At 68.0% G+C, this 18,952-nt stretch overlaps 2 protein-coding genes across 2 annotated transcripts; both read left to right on the top strand.

Annotated features, from left to right (window-relative positions):
- The first annotated feature begins 1,219 nt into the window (after positions 1 to 1,219).
- RPS15 (ribosomal protein S15) lies at positions 1,220 to 3,286 on the top strand. The gene is made up of 4 exons (XM_071727664.1): positions 1,220 to 1,371; positions 1,735 to 1,820; positions 2,333 to 2,567; positions 3,130 to 3,286. The coding sequence occupies exons 1-4, from the start codon at positions 1,369 to 1,371 to the stop codon at positions 3,241 to 3,243; spliced, it is 438 nt and encodes a 145-aa protein (XP_071583765.1). The 5' UTR covers positions 1,220 to 1,368; the 3' UTR covers positions 3,244 to 3,286.
- A 1,025-nt stretch (positions 3,287 to 4,311) lies between these two features.
- APC2 (APC regulator of WNT signaling pathway 2) lies at positions 4,312 to 18,716 on the top strand. Its single transcript, XM_071727644.1, has 15 exons — positions 4,312 to 4,392; positions 7,499 to 7,657; positions 7,782 to 7,872; positions 7,947 to 8,115; positions 8,214 to 8,322; positions 8,419 to 8,532; positions 9,017 to 9,094; positions 9,595 to 9,675; positions 9,755 to 10,139; positions 10,667 to 10,762; positions 10,870 to 11,009; positions 11,107 to 11,184; positions 11,407 to 11,523; positions 11,611 to 11,825; positions 11,919 to 18,716. Exons 2-15 carry the CDS (start codon positions 7,517 to 7,519, stop codon positions 17,305 to 17,307), a joined length of 7,203 nt encoding a protein of 2,400 aa, XP_071583745.1. The 5' UTR covers positions 4,312 to 4,392; positions 7,499 to 7,516; the 3' UTR covers positions 17,308 to 18,716.
- The last annotated feature ends 236 nt before the right edge of the window (positions 18,717 to 18,952 follow it).

Raw genomic sequence — 18,952 nt, 5'->3', positions numbered from 1 at the left:
CAGCACCATCTGAAATTCAGGATGTTTGGGTGTGCTGGAGGTCACTGGGTGGCTCTTGGAAGGACTTTGATCCATTCAGATTTTTTTTTTTTTTTTTTTGTGGTTTGGACCACACCAGTTCCACTGCCCGTGGCTCCTCTGGGCTCTGTCCCGGTGCCTTCATCCACAGGAGCTGCTCCTCTGCCTCCCCCCGCGGTGACCCCCAGGAACCGCGCCAGGGAAATGGAGCCATCCCTGCTCTGCCCCCTTTCCAACCCAGCTTGGATGAAAGGTTTGGGACCTGGAGAGACCTTCCCGGAACCGGGAGGGCGTGAGGGCGGCTGCAGAGCGCTGTCCTGGGGACGGGATGGGGGCACCGCGTGTGACAGCAGGGGGGTGGCACTGTCACAGGGCACTGTCACAGCTCCTGTCCCTGCTTCCAACCTCTGCTGGGGGGCTGCAGCACTGAGAGATGGAGACATCTGCAGCCGCCCAGCCCTGCGGGTGATGGGCGCCGTGCGGGTGATGGGCATCATGCGGGTGATGGGAGCCATGCGGGTGATGGGCATCATGCGGGTGATGGGCGCCATGCGGGTGATGGGCATCATGCGGGTGATGGGCATCATGCGGGTGATGGGCGCCGTGCGGGTGATGGGCGCCGTGCGGGTGATGGGAGCCATGCGGGTGATGGGCGCCGTGCGGGTGATGGGCGCCGTGCGGGTGATGGGCATCATGTGGGTGATGGGCGCCGTGCGGGTGATGGGCGCCGTGCGGGTGATGGGCATCATGCGGGTGATGGGCATCATGTGGGTGATGGGCATCATGCGGGTGATGGGCGCCGTGCGGGTGATGGGCGCCGTGCGGGTGATGGGAGCCATGCGGGTGATGGGCGCCGTGCGGGTGATGGGCGCCGTGCGGGTGATGGGCATCATGTGGGTGATGGGCGCCGTGCGGGTGATGGGCGCCGTGCGGGTGATGGGCATCATGCGGGTGATGGGCGCCGTGCGGGTGATGGGCGCCGTGCGGGTGATGGGCATCATGCGGGTGATGGGCATCGTGCGGGTGATGGGCATCATGCGGGTGATGGGCATCATGCGGGTGATGGGCATCATGCGGGTGATGGGCGCCCGGAGTGCGGTGCTGAGCCGCGGGGTGGCTTTGGGATCCTTCGCTGCCACTGTCGACTCTACCGAACCTCCCCCGGCCCGTTCGGGCCCGAAACCCCGGGACTGCGGCTCCCGCGGGGCGCGGTCCCTTTAAGCGCAGTGCGGGCGGAAGCGCGGGCAGAGCCGCGGAGTTTTCCGCCGCTTCCGCTTCCTTCCCCGCCGCTCTCGTGAGATCCGCCGCTTCCGCCCCACGCGCGGCCTTTTCCGCCCAGACCCGGCCAAGATGGTGGGGACGGGCGGGGGGACCGGCGGCTCCAATCGGGCTCCATCCTCCGCGGGGGGCAGCGGGACGGGGCCGGGGCTGCCGCTGGCAGAGCGGGCGGGAGGGGCTCTGCGCGGCGGGGCGGGAACGGCGGCCCCGCGGCTTTGCTGCGGTTGCTCCCGCCGGGATGGGACGGAGCCGGGTCCGGGTCCGCGGGGCTGGGCCCAGCGGCGCTCAAGGGAGAGGGGGATGCGGTGACGGGAGCGGGGGATGCGGTGAGGGAACCGGGGGCTGTTGGGGCAGCTCAGCCCTCGCTGTGTGCGGGGAGGGGAGCGCGGGTCCGGGCGGCCCTGACTCCCCCTTTCCCCCTCCGTGTCCCGGGTGCAGGCGGAGGTGGAGCAGAAGAAGAAGCGAACGTTCCGCAAGTTCACCTACAGAGGGGTGGACCTGGACCAGCTCCTCGACATGTCCTAGTGAGAGCGGGACGGGTCTGGGGGGTTCTGCGGGTTTCGTGGAGTGCTGCGGGTGTCGGGGGGTCCTGGGATTTGTGGGGTGTTTGATGCCAGCGCCGTTCCCAGGGCTCAGTTCTGGGTCTGGATGCGCTCCAGGAGCGGGCTGAGGGGAGAGTTTTGGGCTCCTCCGATCAGGAGGGTCCTGGAGGTGCTGCGGGGATCCCAGCGGAGGGTGCTGGGGGGGTTGGGAGCATCTGAGGGTGCCGGGGCTGAGGAGGGGCGGGTGGCAGCAGGATGGGACCGAGCTCGTCCCGGTGGTGCCCGGGGTCAGGACGAGGCTCAAGGGGCACAAACCAGAAGATGGGAAAAGTTCCCCCACGGATCGATTCTGTGATCCCTGGTTGGGTATCACTGCCAGGGGGGGTGTCCCGGGGGGGGTATCACTGCCAGAGGGGGTGTCCCGGGGGGTTGTCACTCCCGGGGGGTGTCCCGGGGGGTTGGGGCTCCAGGCTCAGCCCCTGCACCCCCGGCAGTGAGCAGCTGATGCAGCTGTACAGCGCCCGGCAGCGGCGGAGGCTGAACCGGGGGCTGCGCCGCAAGCAGCACTCGCTGCTGAAACGGCTGCGGAAAGCCAAGAAGGAGGCACCGCCCATGGAGAAACCCGAGGTGGTGAAAACCCACCTGAGGGACATGATCATCCTCCCCGAGATGGTGGGCAGCATGGTGGGCGTCTACAACGGCAAAACCTTCAACCAGGTGGAGATCAAGGTGAGGGAGGGGGGACATGACACCTCCTGCTCCTTGCTGGGCGTTTGGTACTGGTGGGTGGGTGTGAGGGTGAGGGTGAGGGGGTGGGTGTGATGCTCCTCCTGTCACAGCCGAGGTGGGAGGGTCAGGGATTCTGTTTGGAGCAGACCTGGCCCCTGAGGGTCCCTCCTGAGGGGTCTGGGGGCTTCAGCAGGGGCTTGGTAACAAAATAAAAGGGATGATGTGGGGGTCTGTGTGCTGCTGCTGCCTGGCACCTGCTGCCTGCTGGCACTGGTACTGGATGAAAGGGGTCCTGGTACTGGATGAAAGGGGTCCTGGTACTGGATGAAAGGGGTCCTGGTACTGGGTCAGATGGCTCCATGAGGCTTCCTGGGGGTGGATAACCCACGGGGTGGTGTCACTGGTGGGATCAAAGGGCGTTTTCTGTCATTAAACCCAACTGGAAGCACACAGAAACCCTTATGGCTCCTGTGGCCCTTCTGGGGTGGGTCGGGGGGGGGTCTCTGGGAGGGGCCGGGGGGCTGTGCCCCACCCCCAGCGCTGATGTCTCTCTTCTCCCCAGCCCGAGATGATTGGGCACTACCTGGGGGAGTTCTCCATCACCTACAAACCCGTGAAGCACGGCAGGCCCGGGATCGGGGCCACCCACTCCTCCCGCTTCATCCCCCTCAAGTAACCACGGGGGGAGCTCTGCAAATAAAGAAATTTCCTCCCCACTGCCTCTGCTTCAGCGTTTCTGGGGCTGCAGGGGGGTGGGTGGGTGGGGGCAAACCCCCTTCCATTTGGATCCAGATTTGCTGTTTTCCTGACAATTCCCTTTGGTTTTGGTGCTCCTGTGGGGAGAGAAATTCCTTCTGGCTGGGATGGCAATTTGGGGAGGGGGCTTTTCCCGGGGCTTCAGGACTGTCCCCTCTCCTGGGGGGCAGCTGCTGAGGAGGTGGGATCCCAAATAATTACTTCCTCAACCCAAATTTGGGGTTCTGGAGGCTGTGGGCTCAGCGGGGTGGGGGGGGCTGGAGGTTCCTGTCCCTTCCCTACGTGAGTTGTGGGGCGGGTGGTCCCGGGAGGGGTGATCCCAGCAGATGATCCACAGTGGGGGACAGGGACAGCCAACCCAGCCCCTCCAGGGTCCGGGGGTCCCTCCCTGTTCCCCCTGCTCTTGTGACACTTTGGTTTCCTTTGGGACACCCCCTCCCTGGGGTCCCTCTGTGCCACATTTGTCCTTCAGGGCGGGTCACCAGGTCCCTTTTGTTTAAGAACCGTGTCCTTGAGGGTCGCCTGTACCCACCCTTCAGCCCGGGACCCCCCAGCCAGGCAGGGGGTGACAGTGGCCTCGGTGTCGTGGGGGGGGTGGCACCTGTCCCAGGCAGAGCAGTGGGATCAGGCCTGGGGCTGGGTTCATCCCCCCCCAGGCTGTGCCCAGGGGCTGGGGGGGGTCTGATGGGCCGGGGGTCCATCACCCAGGCCGAGTGCCACCACCTCCGGGTGACAGTGCAGTGACAGCCCCGGGGTGGGGGGACAGATGGGGTCCCAGGATGGGGGGCAGTGGGGCAGATTCTGCAGCACCCAGCGGCTGGGGGGGGGGGGGGATGGAGGGGTTGAAAAGAAGCGGGGAGGTGGAATGGATACCTCAGGGCGGGGGGGGCTCCCTTCTGCCCCGGCAGAGCCCCGGGGGGGCTGCGCGGAGCCCCCGCCCTCCCCCCGCCGCGACGCCGCTGGAAAATCCCGTCCGGGAGCGGGGGGGGCGGGGGCGGGATGCGGCTGCTCGGGGCCGCGCCGGATCCTCGCTCAGCTCCGCAGCGCTGCCGCCGCCGCCGGGGATGAGGTACGGCCGCACCTGCACCCCCCGCACCCCCCAGCGCCCCCCGGCATCCCCCGCACCCCCCGGGGGTCCCGGCGGCCCCGCCGCTGCAGGCACCGGGGATGGGGGGGCCACAGGGGAAGGGGGGGGGGGCTGCTCGGCGGAGACGGGCGGGGGTCCCCCGGGGGTTCTGGGTGCGGTGAGGGGTTATGGGGGGGCTGGGTGCGGCTCGTCGGGTCGATCTGTCCCCCCGAGCCCGTGAAGGGTCCCCCCGGCGCTGGCTGCGGGGAATTCACCGACCTGCGGCGGGAGCGGCTCCATCCCGGGGGATCGGCCGGGAATGGAGGGGGGGGAATCGGGTGGATGTGGGGAGATTGGGGGTCGCGGGGGGGGTGTGGACCAGCCCCCCCGCCTTCCCCATCCCCGTCTGCAGGGACAAAGGCCGGGGCCGTGTCGGGATCCTCGGGCGGGGGGGGCAGCACCGACCCTCCCCATCCCCATCCTGCGGGCAGGGAATGGGGGGGAAGGAGGGCCCGTGTCTGCGGGGGTCTCTTCTGGGGTGACAGCATCTCCCCCTACCTCCGCCATGCGGGCTCAGCCCCTCCCGAGGCGCCTCACCCAAACCCGCACCCCAATATGCCCCCCAAACCCGCCCCTCAGAACCCCCCAGCCCCCAAACCCACCTCCCCACCCGCGAATCCCCAGAGGTGCTGGGGATGTTCCTACCCCCCCAGCCCCGGAGCCCCCTCCCACAGCCGCCCTGCCCAGGGATGGAGTGCGGGGTTGGCGGGGGTGGCTCTGGGGGTCTCTGAGTGGGGGGGTCTCTTCGGGCCCCCTCCCTCGGAGCCATTGTTCCCACGGCCGTGACACGCGCGTGGAAGCAACATACGTGCGTGTGTACAGGCGTGTGCGCGGGGGAGCAGCCACTGCGGAGACGTGGGTGCGGCGGGGAGGGGGGGCGGATGCGCGTGGAGTGGGAGCAGGCCCCGTGGGCCCGTGTCACTGCGTCTCCCCCACCTATGTCCCCACGCGTGCCCCACACGTGCCGCCCAGGAGCGGGCAGGGGGGTGGGTTAGGGAGAGGTCTCCACGAGCGGGGGCGAGCTGGCGCTCCCTGGGGGGGCTTTGCTGTGGTCGGGGGTCCCCGGGGCCGCCGGGTCGATCAGCGGGAGCTGGTGACAACACGGTGTTTGTTTAACCTCCCGGGGGGCTCCGGCAGCCGCAGCCGATCGGGGGGCTCAGATGTGGCTTCTGCCGGCGGCACCTGCGCTCGGCTGATGCTGCAGTGCTGGGACCACCCTCGGCCCCATCCCCTCCCTATTCCTGTCTCCATCCCCTCCCCATTCCCTTGTCCCCATCCCCTCCCCATCCCTGTCCCCATCCCCAGTGGGATGGAGGCAGACAGGGAATGCGGGGGCTTGGGGTGCGGGGGGCTGTGCAGAGATCCCCAAACCCGGCCCTGCTCTGCCCGGGCCAAGGTGGCGCTGGCCAAGCTGGCACGGTGCGGTGAAGGTGCGGTGATGGTGCGGTGGTGGTGCGGTGATGGTGCGGTATGGCAGTCCTGCCCCCCCTTTCCCCACCGTGTCTAGACGCTTCGCAAATGCAGGTGCGGCCGCGCCAGCCCCTCCCCGCAGGCTGCGGATCCCCCGCGCTGCTGGAGCCACCGCCCGGGTGGGGTCCAGAGCTCAATAACCCCCCCACCCCCTCCCGGACTCCTCGGAGAGAGGAGCGGGACATGGGGGTTGCTGCATGGGCTGCCCCAGCCCAGCAGCGTCCCACCCACCCCCCCCCCCGCAAAGCAAAGGTGCCCCCGCAGAGCTGTGGGGACGGGGGGGTCCGCGGGTGGGACATATCTCTGTGCCTCAGTTCCCCGGGCAGGAGGGTCCAGCCTGGGGGGTCCGGCATCGAGTGTCCCCCCTGTCCTGACCCGCTGCGGCATGACACAGCACGGGGGGGACAGGAGCGTCCCGCGTGGCGCAGGGAGGGGACACCGGAGGGAGGGAGTCTGAGCAGGACGGGGGGATCTGAGAGGTTCGACCACACACCCCCCCTGTTTTTGGGGGTGCTCAGGGAAGGCCGCGGACCCGCCTGTGCTTCCCCCTCCGCTGTCGCCGTAGCAACGGGAGGCTCAGCCCGCAGCCCGCATCCTCCCGCACCCCGCATCCTCCATCCCTCATCCCTCTTTGTCCCCACCGCATCCCAAACCCTAAGTCGGTGTCCTGCACCCCTCACCCCCCCGCCCCGTCCCCCCGCCCTCCAGGGGGTTATTTCTCTCGTGGGGGGCCGTTTGCCCCCGGGGCAGCGCGGGGGGAGGCGGTGTTTGATCCGTGGGGTCTTTGTCTCCCAGTGGAAGCGCGGGCAGAGCCGGGCGGTGGGGAACAGGGGGGATGCCCAGGGGGGGCAGGGTGAGGGGGTCCCCGGCCGGGGTGGGGATGAGGAGAGGGGGGAGGTGCGTGTCCCCCTCCTTCCGCTGCGCACTCCCCACCTGTGCACAACCCCCGCACGCACACGCGTGGCACTGCCGGGGGGCGGTGAGGGGCTGCCGTGCGCTCGGCTGACCCACCGGGGGGTGTGGAGGGGTCCCGATACCCGCCACCCCCACGCCGGTGTGTGCCGATGCCGCGTGTCCCTCCCGGCAGGTGCGTGGTGCGGACGCGGGGACTGCGGTGCGGAGGAGGTTTGGGGGTCGGGGGGGCCCAGGGGGTCTGGAGGTGGTTGGGGGGGGGTAGAGCGGGGCCGGGGGCACTGCCGGGGGGGCTGCCGGGGAGGTCTGGTCTGGTCCTGCTGCGGGGGGGGGGGGGGGTGTCGGAGCTGGAGAAGACAAAAGGGAGACAAAGGGGGAAGGGAGCAGGGAGCTGAGCTGCTGCGGAGGATGGAGAACAGGCAGGGAGGGCAGGGGGGACCTGGCGGGGGGGCAGGCGGGGGCCGAACGCCCACCCCGTGCCGGGGGTGTCCCGTCTGAGAGGCTCTGGGGCAGCACCAGCTCTTGACGGGGCCACTTGGGGGGGGGTGTTGGGGGTCCCCCGATTGTGCTGCGGCCCCGGGGAGGGTGCCAGGGGGATTTGGGGGTGGTGGTGGGAGGACTGCAGGGAGCCCCCCAGGGTGCTGCCCGATTGCCCCTCTCCCCTTAGACGCTGGAGGGGGTGAAAATGTCCGGGTCCATCGCCTCGTACGAGCAGCTGGTGCGGCAGGTGGAGGCGCTGAAGAAGGAGAACAGCCACCTCCGGCGGGAGCTGGAGGACAACTCCAACCACCTCTCCAAGCTGGAGAATGAGACCTCGGACATGAAGGTGGGGACAAACCCGGGGAGGGGGTGGGGGGTGGGGGAGAGAGATACGGAGCTGAGCGGGAGGGCACGTGGGGGGCTTCCCTCCGCACCCCCCAACCACCCCAATGGCCCCATCCCTGGTTTAGGAGGTCCTGAAGCACCTCCAGGGCAAGCTGGAGCAGGAGGCGAGGGTCATGGTGTCCTCGGGGCAGACAGAGGTCCTGGACCAGCTGAAAGGTGGGTGCCGAGGCAGGGTGGGGAGGGGGAGGTCCCCACCAACCCCACCCTGACCCCACCGTCCCTGTCCCCAGCCCTGCAGATGGACATCACCAGCCTCTACAACCTCAAGTTCCCCTCGGAGGTGGCCGGTGCGGGGCGCGGTGCCGAGGACAGCCCAGCGGCACCGGTACCTCACCGGGACTGCCCCGGGGACCTGGGCCGGGCCACCATCCGCATGCTGGAGGAGCTGGACCGGGAGAGGTGACAGCCGTGGGGTGGGGATGCAGGGGAACAGAGTGGGGAATCCTGGGGGCTGCACTGATGAGGTTCAACCTCCAACACCCCCGCTCCTCCCCCAGGTGTTTTTTGTTGGGGGAAATCGAGAAGGAGGAGAAGGAGAAGGTGTGGTACTACACCCAGCTCCAGAGCCTGGCCACCCGTCTGGATGAGCTGCCCCACGTGGAGACGGTGAGTGGGGGGAACCCCCTGACCCCCTCCTTCCCTTCCCCCACCCCCAGGGGCAGGACCTGACCCCCCCTAACGATGTTTTTTCTCCCCCCTCAGTTCTCCATGCAGATGGATCTGATCCGGCAGCAGTTGGAGTTCGAGGCCCAGCACATCCGAGCGCTGATGGAGGAAAGGTTCGGCACGGCCGACGAGATGGTGCAGCGGGCACAGGTCAGGGGGAGGGGCGGCCCTCACACCCCCTCCTCACACTCTGCACCCAGGGAGGGTCCGGCTGCCCCATCCCGACAGGCTCAGCCCTCTGCACCCTCACGCCCCGCACCATGCATCCTCACCGTGCAACCTTGCACCGAGGGCTGTGTGCTCTTGCACCCGACTCTTTGCACGCTCACGCGCAGGTCTTTGCACCCTCACGTGCGGCACCTTGCACCAATTTCTTGCACCTTTGCATCAGCTCCTTGCACCGAGGTGCTCGCACCTTTGCACCATCACACCCAGATCCTTGCACCCATTTTCTTGCACTTTTGCACCAGCTCGTTGCACCTTTGCAACCCCCCAGGTGCTTTCACTTCGCACCAGCTCTTTGCACGTTGTTATCACCCCTGTGTCCCCCCGCCCCCTGCTCCCACGCACATTGCCCCCGGCCCTCTGGCTCCGGGGGTCCCAGCCCTCGCTGACACCCTCCTTGTCCCCGCAGATCCGTGCCTCCCGCCTGGAGCAGATCGACAAGGAGCTGATGGAGGCTCAGGACAAGGCGCAGCAGCCGGAGCCGCAGGTCGCCGGGACGGGGCCGGGGTGGCCGGGAGCCGGGGGTAGGGGGAGGGGGTGTCTGTCCCCGAGAGGGTGGAGGAGGGGGCCAGGCGCATCCCCCCTCATTGTCCCCTCCTGTCCCCATCGCCAGTGGAAGCACAGCCAGGGCTTTGTGTGGCTCGGGCACCGTGAAATGGGCAGTTGCCATGGAGACGAGAAGTAGGGCACGGCGCTGCGGGGGGGGTGGGAACGGACACACGGGCTCCGGCTGCTGCTGCGGGCGATGGAGCCGGCAGGGCGGGCACCCGCTGGTGCCCAGGACCCCTCCATCACCCCAGGCCCCCCCATCACCCCCTCCCCCCAGCCCCACATCCCTCCGTTCCCGACCCGCTCCTACAGCTCCAGGGCTGGATGTGCTGCTGGGGTTAGTGGCGCTGGGGGGTCGGGAGGGGCTGGGCGGGGGGCTGCAAGGGGCGACATGGTGTGACCTGTCCCCTCCTCCTCCTCCCCGCCCCCTCCTTACAGCTCTGCGGGAAGGTGCCGGGCACGGAGGGGGATGGGAGCCTCGACCCCCCCACCCACCCCGAGGAGGGAGGCAGCAGCAAGGTGAGGGGCAGCCGCTGTTGGGGGGCGGGGGGGGCTGTGGGTGGCCGTGTGTAACCCCCACCCCCCCGTATCCCCCCAGGTGGAGGTGGTCTTCTGGCTGCTGTCCATGCTGGCCACGCGGGACAAGGAGGAGATGTCCCGCACGCTGCTGGCCATGTCCAGCTCCCAGGAGAGCTGCCAGGCCATGAGGCGCTCGGGCTGCCTGCCCCTCCTCATCCAGATCCTGCACGACTCGGAGGGTGACCCCGGCCCCCCCGAGAGCCCCCCCGGCACCAAGGACGCCCGCATGAGGGCCAACGCTGCCCTCCACAACATCGTCTTCTCCCAGCCCGACGAAGGCCAAGCCAAGAAGGAGATGCGGGTGCTGCACGTGCTGGAGCAGATCCGCTCCTACTCGGAGACCTGCTGGGACTGGCTGCAGATGCAGAACCGGGACGGGGGGAGAGGTCCCGAGGGCAGCGCCGGTACCAGGAGGGGGATTGAGGGGGTGGTGTAAGGTGCTGGAGCAGGAGGTTTGGGGTTGGGCAGCCTGGAGCAGAGAGAGACCTTAGAGCAGCTTCCAGTACATGAAGTATCTTGAGGTACCTCCAGAAGGGACCCCCAGTGCTTGGAAGGGCTCTCCAGGGAAGCTGGGGAGGGACTTTGGAGAAGGGTCTGGAGAGATGGGACATGGGGGGTGGCTTTAAAGTGGCAGAGGGGAGATTGAGATATTCAGAAGAAATTCTTTGGGGTGAGGGTGCTGAGCCCCTGGCCCAGGCTGCCCAGAGAAGCTGTGGCTGCCCCATCCCTGGCAGTGTCTCAGCCCGGGTTGGATGGGGCTCAGAGCACCCTGGGCTGCGGGAGGTGTCCCTGCCCATGGCAGGGGTGGCACTGAATGGCATTTCAGGTCCCTCCACCCCCACTCACTCTGTGATGCTGATGGTGTACACGGGTGTGGTGGGATGACCAGCAGTGCCAGACCTCAGGGCTGACCCCCCTGTTGTCCCCACAGTGCCAGTGCCCATCGAGCCCCAGATCTGCCAGGCCACCTGTGCCATCATGAAGCTCTCATTTGATGAGGAGTACCGGCGGGCCATGAACGAGCTGGGTGAGCCTTTCCCACCCTCCTCCCAGGGTGACTGCAGGATCACTGGGGATGGGGTGGTGCCCAGGGGGGAGCCCTTGGCCTGTGTCACCCCCTGTTCCATCCTGCAGGTGGGCTGCAGGCAGTGGCTGAGCTGCTGCAGGTGGACTACGAGATGCACAAGGTGACCAACGACCCCCTGAACCTGGCACTGCGGCGCTACGCTGGGATGGCCCTCACCAACCTCACCTTTGGCGACGTGGTTAACAAGGTTGGGAGCAGCCAGGGGGTTGGGGGGAGACGTGCAGGGTGGGGGAGTGGGGCTGGGGGCTCCGTTGTCATCCTCACCACCTTCATCTTCCCCGCAGGCGACGCTGTGCTCGCGCCGGGGCTGCATGGAGGCCATCGTGGCTCAGCTGGGCTCTGACAGTGAGGAGCTGCACCAGGTGGGTGCTGGTGACCTGGGGAGCCCCCCAGGCAACCCTGGGAACCCCTGAGGTCAGGTTGAACAGGGCTCAGAGGAACCTGACTGAGCTGGAGAGGTTCCTGCTCAGGGCAGGGGCTTGGACTCGACGATCCCATCCCACCCAAACCACTCTGTGCTCCTGTGATGGACAGGGGGTCAGTCCCTGCACCCACCCCCCCACCCGCTCTTCTTTGCCCCCCAGGTGGTCTCCAGCATCCTGAGGAACCTTTCCTGGCGTGCTGACATCAACAGCAAGAAGGTGCTGCGGGAGGTGGGCAGCGTCACCGGGCTGACCCGCTGCGCCCTGCACGCCGGCAAGGTGAGCGCCGGGACGGGGGGGCCAGGAGCGGGCACTGGGGGGGGCCGGATGGGGGCTGATGGTCGTGTCCCCCCCTCCCTGGGACAGGAGTCGACTCTGAAGAGCGTCCTGAGCGCGCTGTGGAACCTGTCAGCACACAGCACGGAGAACAAAGCGGCCATCTGCGGGGTGGAGGGAGCCCTGGGCTTCCTGGTCAGCACCCTGACCTACAAGTGCCAGAGCAACTCCTTGGCCATCATCGAGAGCGGCGGTGGCATCCTCAGGAACGTCTCCAGCCTCATTGCCACGCGGGAGGACTACAGGTGAGGGTGTCCAGGGGGTGGGGACGGCACCGGGGAGGGGGTTCAGGACCGTGCTGATGGCTGGGTGTGTGTCCCCCCCACTGTCCCCTTCAGGCAGGTGCTCCGGGACCACAACTGCCTGCAGACGCTGCTGCAGCACCTCCGCTCGCACAGCCTCACCATCGTCAGCAACGCCTGCGGCACCCTCTGGAACCTCTCGGCCCGCAGCCCCCGTGACCAGGAGCTGCTCTGGGACCTGGGGGCGGTCGCCATGCTCCGCAACCTCATCCACTCCAAGCACAAGATGATCGCCATGGGCAGCGCCGCCGCGCTCCGCAACCTCCTCACCAACAGACCCCCCAAGTACAAGGACGCCGCCGTCGTCTCCCCGGGCTCCTGCATGCCCTCGCTCTACATGCGCAAGCAGAAGGCTCTGGAGGCCGAGCTGGATGCCAAGCACTTGGCCGAGACCTTCGACAGCATGGAGAAGCAGAGCCTGAAGAGCCAGAGTGCCAAGAAGCCCACGAGGCACATGGAGAGCCTGGTGAAGGATTACGCCTCCGATTCCGGCTGCTTCGATGATGACGAGGTGCCCAACATCTCCACCGGCGTGGAGACGGCCAGCGCCTCCATCCTCTCCATGTTCCTCAACTCCTCCTTCCTGCAGGGGCAGGCGCTGCCCCGGGCCCTGGCCCAGCGGCGCTGCCCGGAGCCAGAGAAGGACGGCAGTGGCGGCGGCACCACCAAACCATCCGAGGCCAAGAAGCCGCCGCTGCCTGAGGATGACGTCTCGCTGGCTGCCGAGAAGTTGGCCAACAAGATCTCCAGCACGGTGGCCAAGATCGACAAGCTGGTGGAAGACATCTCCACCATGCACACCTCCTCGGACGACAGCTTCAGCCTCAGCTCAGAGGATCACTGCCTGGACTGGCAGTACGGCCCCGAGGAGGCTCCCGAGGCGCGGGCTCAGTCCTGCTCCCCGTGCCGCCTCTCGGACGCCGGCGCCTTGGCCAAGCGGGAGAGCCTGAGCCGGGCGCGGGCGCTGCTGCGGCTGAAGACGGCGTACACCAACCTGTCCAACGACAGCCTCAACAGCACCAGCACCAGCGACGGGTACTGCACCAAGGAGCACATGAAGCCCTGCACCAGGGCCGCCTTCCTCGACTACCGGGACGAGCTGCAGAGGTACCAGAAGCGGCCGAGCCGGCTCGACCTCAAGAGCATCCTGGGTGGGAAACCAGAACGCGGGGAAGCCAAGGGCAGGGACCCGGCTGAGCCGGAGAAGCCGGAGCAGCCAGACCTGCCTGAACGGGCCAAGAAGACGGTGACCTTCCCCAGCCCCAAGGTTCTGGAGGAGCCCGAGTGGAAGAAGGAGGTGGGCGGCAAGCTCTCCCCCGACCCGCAGGTCCACACCATCAAGCTCTCCCCATCCTACCAGCACGTCCCTCTGCTCGAGAGCCTGGCCAAGAGCGGTGCAGCCACCGGCACCGGCCACCAATCTTCGGTCCTGGGCAGGAAGCAGGCCTGGCTGCCCCCCACGCTGCTGCAGACGGCAGAGACCCTGAGCAAGATCCCGGAGAAGCTGCCCGCCCACCCGCCGGCTGCGGCGGAGCAGGAGTCGGTGCAGAAGTACTCGGTGGAGGACACCCCCATCTGCTTCTCCCGCTGCAGCTCCCTCTCCTCCCTCTCCTCGGCTGACAACGTGCTGGACGGGCAGAGCCACAGCGAGAATGACCTGGATAGTGACTCCTCCCTGGAGATCCTGGAGATGGAGGAAGGGGACGGGGAAGATGAGGATGGGAAGCAGGAGAAGGCGGAGGATCGGGGTCCGACCACACCAGCGGGGCTCTCCCAGCCCATCACCATCCCGTTCCCAAAGCGCGACAAGGTCTTCCTGCGGGAATCATCGCCATCCCGCCAGGAGGACCTCACGCCCTCCAGCTCCTCGGAGAACTACATCCAGGAGACGCCGCTGGTGATGAGCCGCTGCAGCTCCGTCAGCTCCCTGGGCAGCTTCGAGAGCCCCTCCATCGCCAGCTCCATCCAGAGCGACCCTTGCAGCGAGATGATCAGTGGCACCGTCAGTCCCAGCGAGCTGCCCGACAGCCCGGGGCAGACCATGCCACCCAGCCGCAGCAAGACACCCCTCTTCGAGCTGGGCTGCCAGCCAGAGAAGGAGACCAGTCAGTTCAACATCCAGTGGGAGAACAACGTCAAGAAGTTCATGGAGATCACCGACTTCAAGGAGCGCTTCCAGCTGCCCCAGGACCTGGACTCCATGGTCTACTTCACGGTGGAGAAACCCAACGAGAACTTCTCCTGCGCCTCCAGCCTGAGCGCCCTGCCCCTCCACGAGCACTACGTCCAGAAGGACGTGGAGCTCAAGCTGATGCCCACCTTCCCGGAGAAGAACAGCCTGAATTTTGCGGCTCACGAGAAGCGGGAGGAGCGGCGAGAGGAGCGGTACCTGGAGGGGCGGCGCCGGGCCGACCGCCCCGAGCCCCCCGATGACGACGACATCGAGATCCTGAAGGAATGCATCAGCTCCGCCATGCCCTCCCGATTCCGTAAGGTGAAGACCTCCCTGCTCTCCGGCCAGGTCCTGCACCCCCAGACCAAGAAGCCGGTGCACGTCCCCGTCTACATGCTGGTGCCAGCCCACCCCGGTGTCCCCAGGCACCTGCGTGCCACCGCCCGCGACCTCTTCAAGGATGACGACTCCTTCACCGACTCGGCCGACGGGACCCCGGTCAACTTCTCCAGCGCCGCCTCCTTGAGCGACGAGACCCTGAGGTACCCGGCCACCCAGGAGGCCGAGCACCCCTGTGGCAGGAGGTCGGGGCACCCAGCGGGGGTCTTACCCGAGGGGCACCACGAGGTGGGCAGCACCATTCCTGCCAGGAGAGCCGCCTCGGGCAGCTCGGCGCCCGCCCGGCTGGGCTCAGCCGGCAAGGGGAGAACGGGCACGGAGGGGAAGCGTGGCCAAGCCCCCAGCAGGAGCCTGGAGCTGGAAGTGGGGGATGGCGGGGGGACCCTCGGGAGGAGGGACGGTCCCCAGGAGGAGGGGGTGGCTTTCCAGCCGCTGTGCCACACCACACCCACCGAGGAAGCCGTCTACTGCTTCTACGAGCAGGACTCGGACGAGCCGCCCGAGGCGGGCAGGGAGGTGTCCGGCAGCGCCGTGTCCGGCAGCGCCGCCCAGCCCGGCCGCGGCCCCCGGAGGGAGCGCTGGGCCGGCTCCCTCCCCCGCAAGGACCCCGAGCCCCTTCCCCGTCTGGCGAAGGCGAAGCCTCAGAGCAGCCTCATCGCCGACGAGACCCCACCCTGCTACTCCCTCAGCTCCTCCATGAGCTCCCTCAGCGATGCCAACCTCTCCGAGGGCGAGGAGCGGGGCCAGCCCTGTGGCAAAGCCACCTGGGGGCCACGGGCGGGGGGCCAGGCCCCTGGGGGCTCCAACAGCTCCCCCAGCCTCAACTCGGAGGATGATCTGCTCCAGAAGTGCATCGGCTCGGCCATGCCCAAGCGCCGGCGGCCCGGGACACGGCGCAGGGTGGTGGAGCGCAAGCAGAAGCCGTCGGGTGCCGTCGGGAGGGAGAGGAAAGCGGAGGGCAGGCACCGCCCCGCCGAGGACGCCGGTTCCGACCGGGGCTCGGACCTGGACAGCGTGGAGTGGCAAGCCATCCAGGAGGGTGCCAACTCCATCGTCACCTGGCTGCACCAGGCTGCGGCTTCCCTCTCGCGGGAGCCTTCCTCCGAGTCCGACTCCATCCTCTCCTTCATGTCGGGGCTCTCGGTGGGGTCCACCCTGCAGCTCTCCCTGGGCAGGCAGGAGAAGAACCGGGCCGGCAGCGCGTCCGGCCGGGATGCGGCGAGGAGGGAGCACAGCAAGAGTCGCCCCGACAGGAAGGACGCGGCGGGTGCCCGTCCCGCCGGTCGGGGAAGCACCAGGGCGGAACGGAGCCCGGCGCCCGCCAAGCCGGTGCCCAACCTGCCGGTGGTCTTCCGTGGCAGGACCGTCATCTACATGCCCAACCTGGCCAAGGACGCCCCGAGCCCGCGGGCCACTCTGAAGAAAAGCCCCGCGGTGAAGCCAGAGGCGCCGGCACCCAAAAACCTCTCCCTGAGCCAGCAGCGGTCGCGGAGCCTGCACCGGCTGGGCAAACCCCCCGAAACCGGGGACCTGGCGCTGCCCAAGAGAAGCACGACGCCCCCCGCCCGCATCGGCAAGGGACCCCCTTCCTCGGGCTCCTCCCGCACCTCCACCCCCTCCCAGCACGGCCCCAAGAAGCTGCCGTCACCCTCCCAGCTCACCAAAGCGGCTGCCCCGGCCGCGGGCAAGGCAGGAGGCTCGCCCTCCCCTCCGGGACCCCCGCCCAGAGCCCCGGCCCCCAAGTCCCCGGCCCCCAGGCAGTCCAAGACGCAGAAGTCTCCCGTCCGCATCCCCTTCATGCAGAAGCCCAGCAGGAAGGTGGCTCCGGGCCGGGCGGCGATGCCGGTGCTGGAGGAGCAGGGGGATGGGGGCAAAGCCCAGGGCGGGGGCCCGGGGGGCAGCCGGCTCAACCTGGTGCGGATGTCATCCGCCCGCTCCAGCGGCAGCGACTCGGATCGCTCGGGTTTCCTGCGCCAGCTCACCTTTATCAAGGAATCCTCCAGCCTGCTGCTCCGGCACCGCACCGAGCCCTCAGCCTCGCTGCCTCGCCGAGCATCCCCGCAGCGCAGCCGTCCCGCTCTCCCGGCCGTTTTCCTCTGCTCCTCCCGCTGCGAGGAGCTCAAGGCGGCCAAGCCGGCGTCCTCCGGCCCACGGCCCCTCGGCACCAGGGTCCAGCCCGGCGGCAAGGCCCCCGCCGGTGCCAAACCGCCGCGGAGGACCAGCTCCGAGAGCCCGTCCCGGCTGCCGGTGAAAACCGCCGTCCCCGAGCCCTTCAAGCGCTACTCCTCCTCGCCCAACATCAGCGTGGGGCGGCGGACGGGCAGCCCCTCTCCCTCCTCCGTCCTCTCGGGCCGCTCCGAGGCTTCGGCGCGGCGGCGGCAGAGCGAGGCGGTGCCCGGGGGGCAGGCGGCCAAGCCCCCGGTGGTGATGATGAAGGGCACTTGGCGAAGGATTCGGGACGAGGACATCCCCCACATCCTCAAGAGCACCCTGCCCTCCTCCGCCCTGCCGCTGGCGCCCGAGGACGAGACCCCCGGAGCCCCCAGCCCCAGGAAGACCAGCGATGCCGTGGTGCAGACCGAGGACTTCGCCGCCGCCAAGACCAACTCCAGCACCTCGCCCACCCTGGAGATGCGCCCGGGACCCCCGCACGCCCGCGATGGAGAAGCCCCGGCCCCCGCCAAGCCCTCTCTGCCCATCTCCTTCGGGCACGAAGCCCCGGCCGGGTCCTTCCCTGCCAGCCGGCACGGGTCCCCCAGCAGAGCCGCCCGTGTCACTCCCTTCAACTACGTCCCCAGCCCCATGGCAGTGACAGCGGTGGCCGAGAAGGCAGTGGAGAAAATCCAGGCCTGAGAAAATCCTGTCCTGCCGTGGGGACAAGCGAGGGTCCCACAACTCCCCCTCCCCACCCCACGGGAGGGTGATGGTGACGTGGGACAGCTGGGGACTGGCTGAGGTCCTGCTGCTCCGGGGGTCCCAGGGCCAAGGACAGGGAAGAGCCGGGGGGGGACTCGCTGGACACGGGGCTGATGCCCCAAACTGAGCTGCCTCTGGGTGGCCATCTCCTCCCACCGAGGGACAGGACAAGCAGGGGCTGTGTCCCCACGTCCCCTCATGCTGCAGCCAGCTCTGCCACACGCTTCAGCTCCTCCCAGCACCCTGCCAGCAGCACAGCTCGTTTATTAATGAGAAGGGGGACACAGGGCTGGGAGAGGTTTTGGGGTTGGGGGGGAGCAGAGCCATGGGGAGAATGGGGCTGGGACCTTCCCAACTTGTGCTGCTGGAGGCTCCTAATTAAGGTGCCCGCTCACTGCTAACGGGTAACTTCTGGCAAGGGGGGGGCAGAATTAATTTGTTCAAGATGGGAAAGGTGCTGGTGGGTCCCACCTGGCTCATCCTGGGGGGGGGGAAGGGGCTGCTCTCAGGGCTGTGTCACTGGGCTGGGGAGCTGTCCTGAGAGGGGATGGGGTGCTGAGCTGGCACTGGGGGGCCCAACCCCTAGGGAAGGGTCTGGGCCTCCTCATCCCCCTATTTGCAGCTCCCCCAACTCCCACCCCAGGGCAGCAGAGTTCTGTGGTGGCTCAGCTGGATCATGGGGTGTCCCCAGGGCCATGGACACGAATCCATCCAGGAGTGGATTACGCCCTTGAGCAGGGGGGGGTCCCACCTTCCCCCCCCAAAGCACTGGGGATACCCCAGAGATGGGCTGTGAAGGGACCCCCCCCCCATCACCCCTGGATGCCTCTTGGTTCTCCCACCCATCTTGTTTTGGATGGGGTGACCTCTAAGACACCCCCTCCCCCCCCTTCCATACCAGCTCCATGGGGGTGCTGCAGGGACAACGTGCAAGGGACACACAGGGGTGTGGGGACATAGTGAGGGGCTCTGGGGCATTGCACTGGGGGTCACGGGGACTTGGGGGGTACCCACTGAAGCGCCAGGGCTGTGGGGACAAGCATGGGATCCCCAGGGACATGGTGTGGGGACACAGACCCCCTCCCTGCCCTGTGCCCCGTGGGCTCTGCTCCAGCAGTGGCTGCAGCCCAGCAGGACCTGGGGCTGGGAACAGGGGGGGCAACGTCCCTGGGGGCAGCAATTGTCCCCACTCCCAAGTGCCACTCGCCTCCTTTATGGACAAACCCCAACCCTGTGTCCCCCCCCTCATCCCCAGCCCCCCATGCTGTACCCAAGTCCTGAGGAGGCTCCTTGCCCAGGCCTCAGGACAATGTTACTGAATAAAAGCCAACCTGTGTAAATAGCAAGGGGGGGTTTTGTCTGTCCTGGGGGGGCTGCAGCCCCCACGTGGTGTTTGTGGATCTATTTCTTGTGTTTCACAGCCAAGAGTGCCCGTGGGGCCCTCAACCAGCAGCCCCCTTCCCCCAGCACCCCCATTCCTGTGCCCCCACACCCCAGAGATGCTCAGACCCTGCTGGTCACCCCTGAGCAGCAGCTGACAGAGGGGTACAGACCCCCCACCCCACCAAGGGGGGGAGAGGAA

This window comes from Heliangelus exortis, chromosome 28, assembly GCF_036169615.1.
Source record: "Heliangelus exortis chromosome 28, bHelExo1.hap1, whole genome shotgun sequence".
In the NCBI taxonomy this organism is placed as follows: domain Eukaryota; kingdom Metazoa; phylum Chordata; class Aves; order Apodiformes; family Trochilidae; genus Heliangelus; species Heliangelus exortis.
Note: the sequence above shows the minus strand (reverse complement) of the source record. Positions and strands in the feature narration are given on the sequence as shown.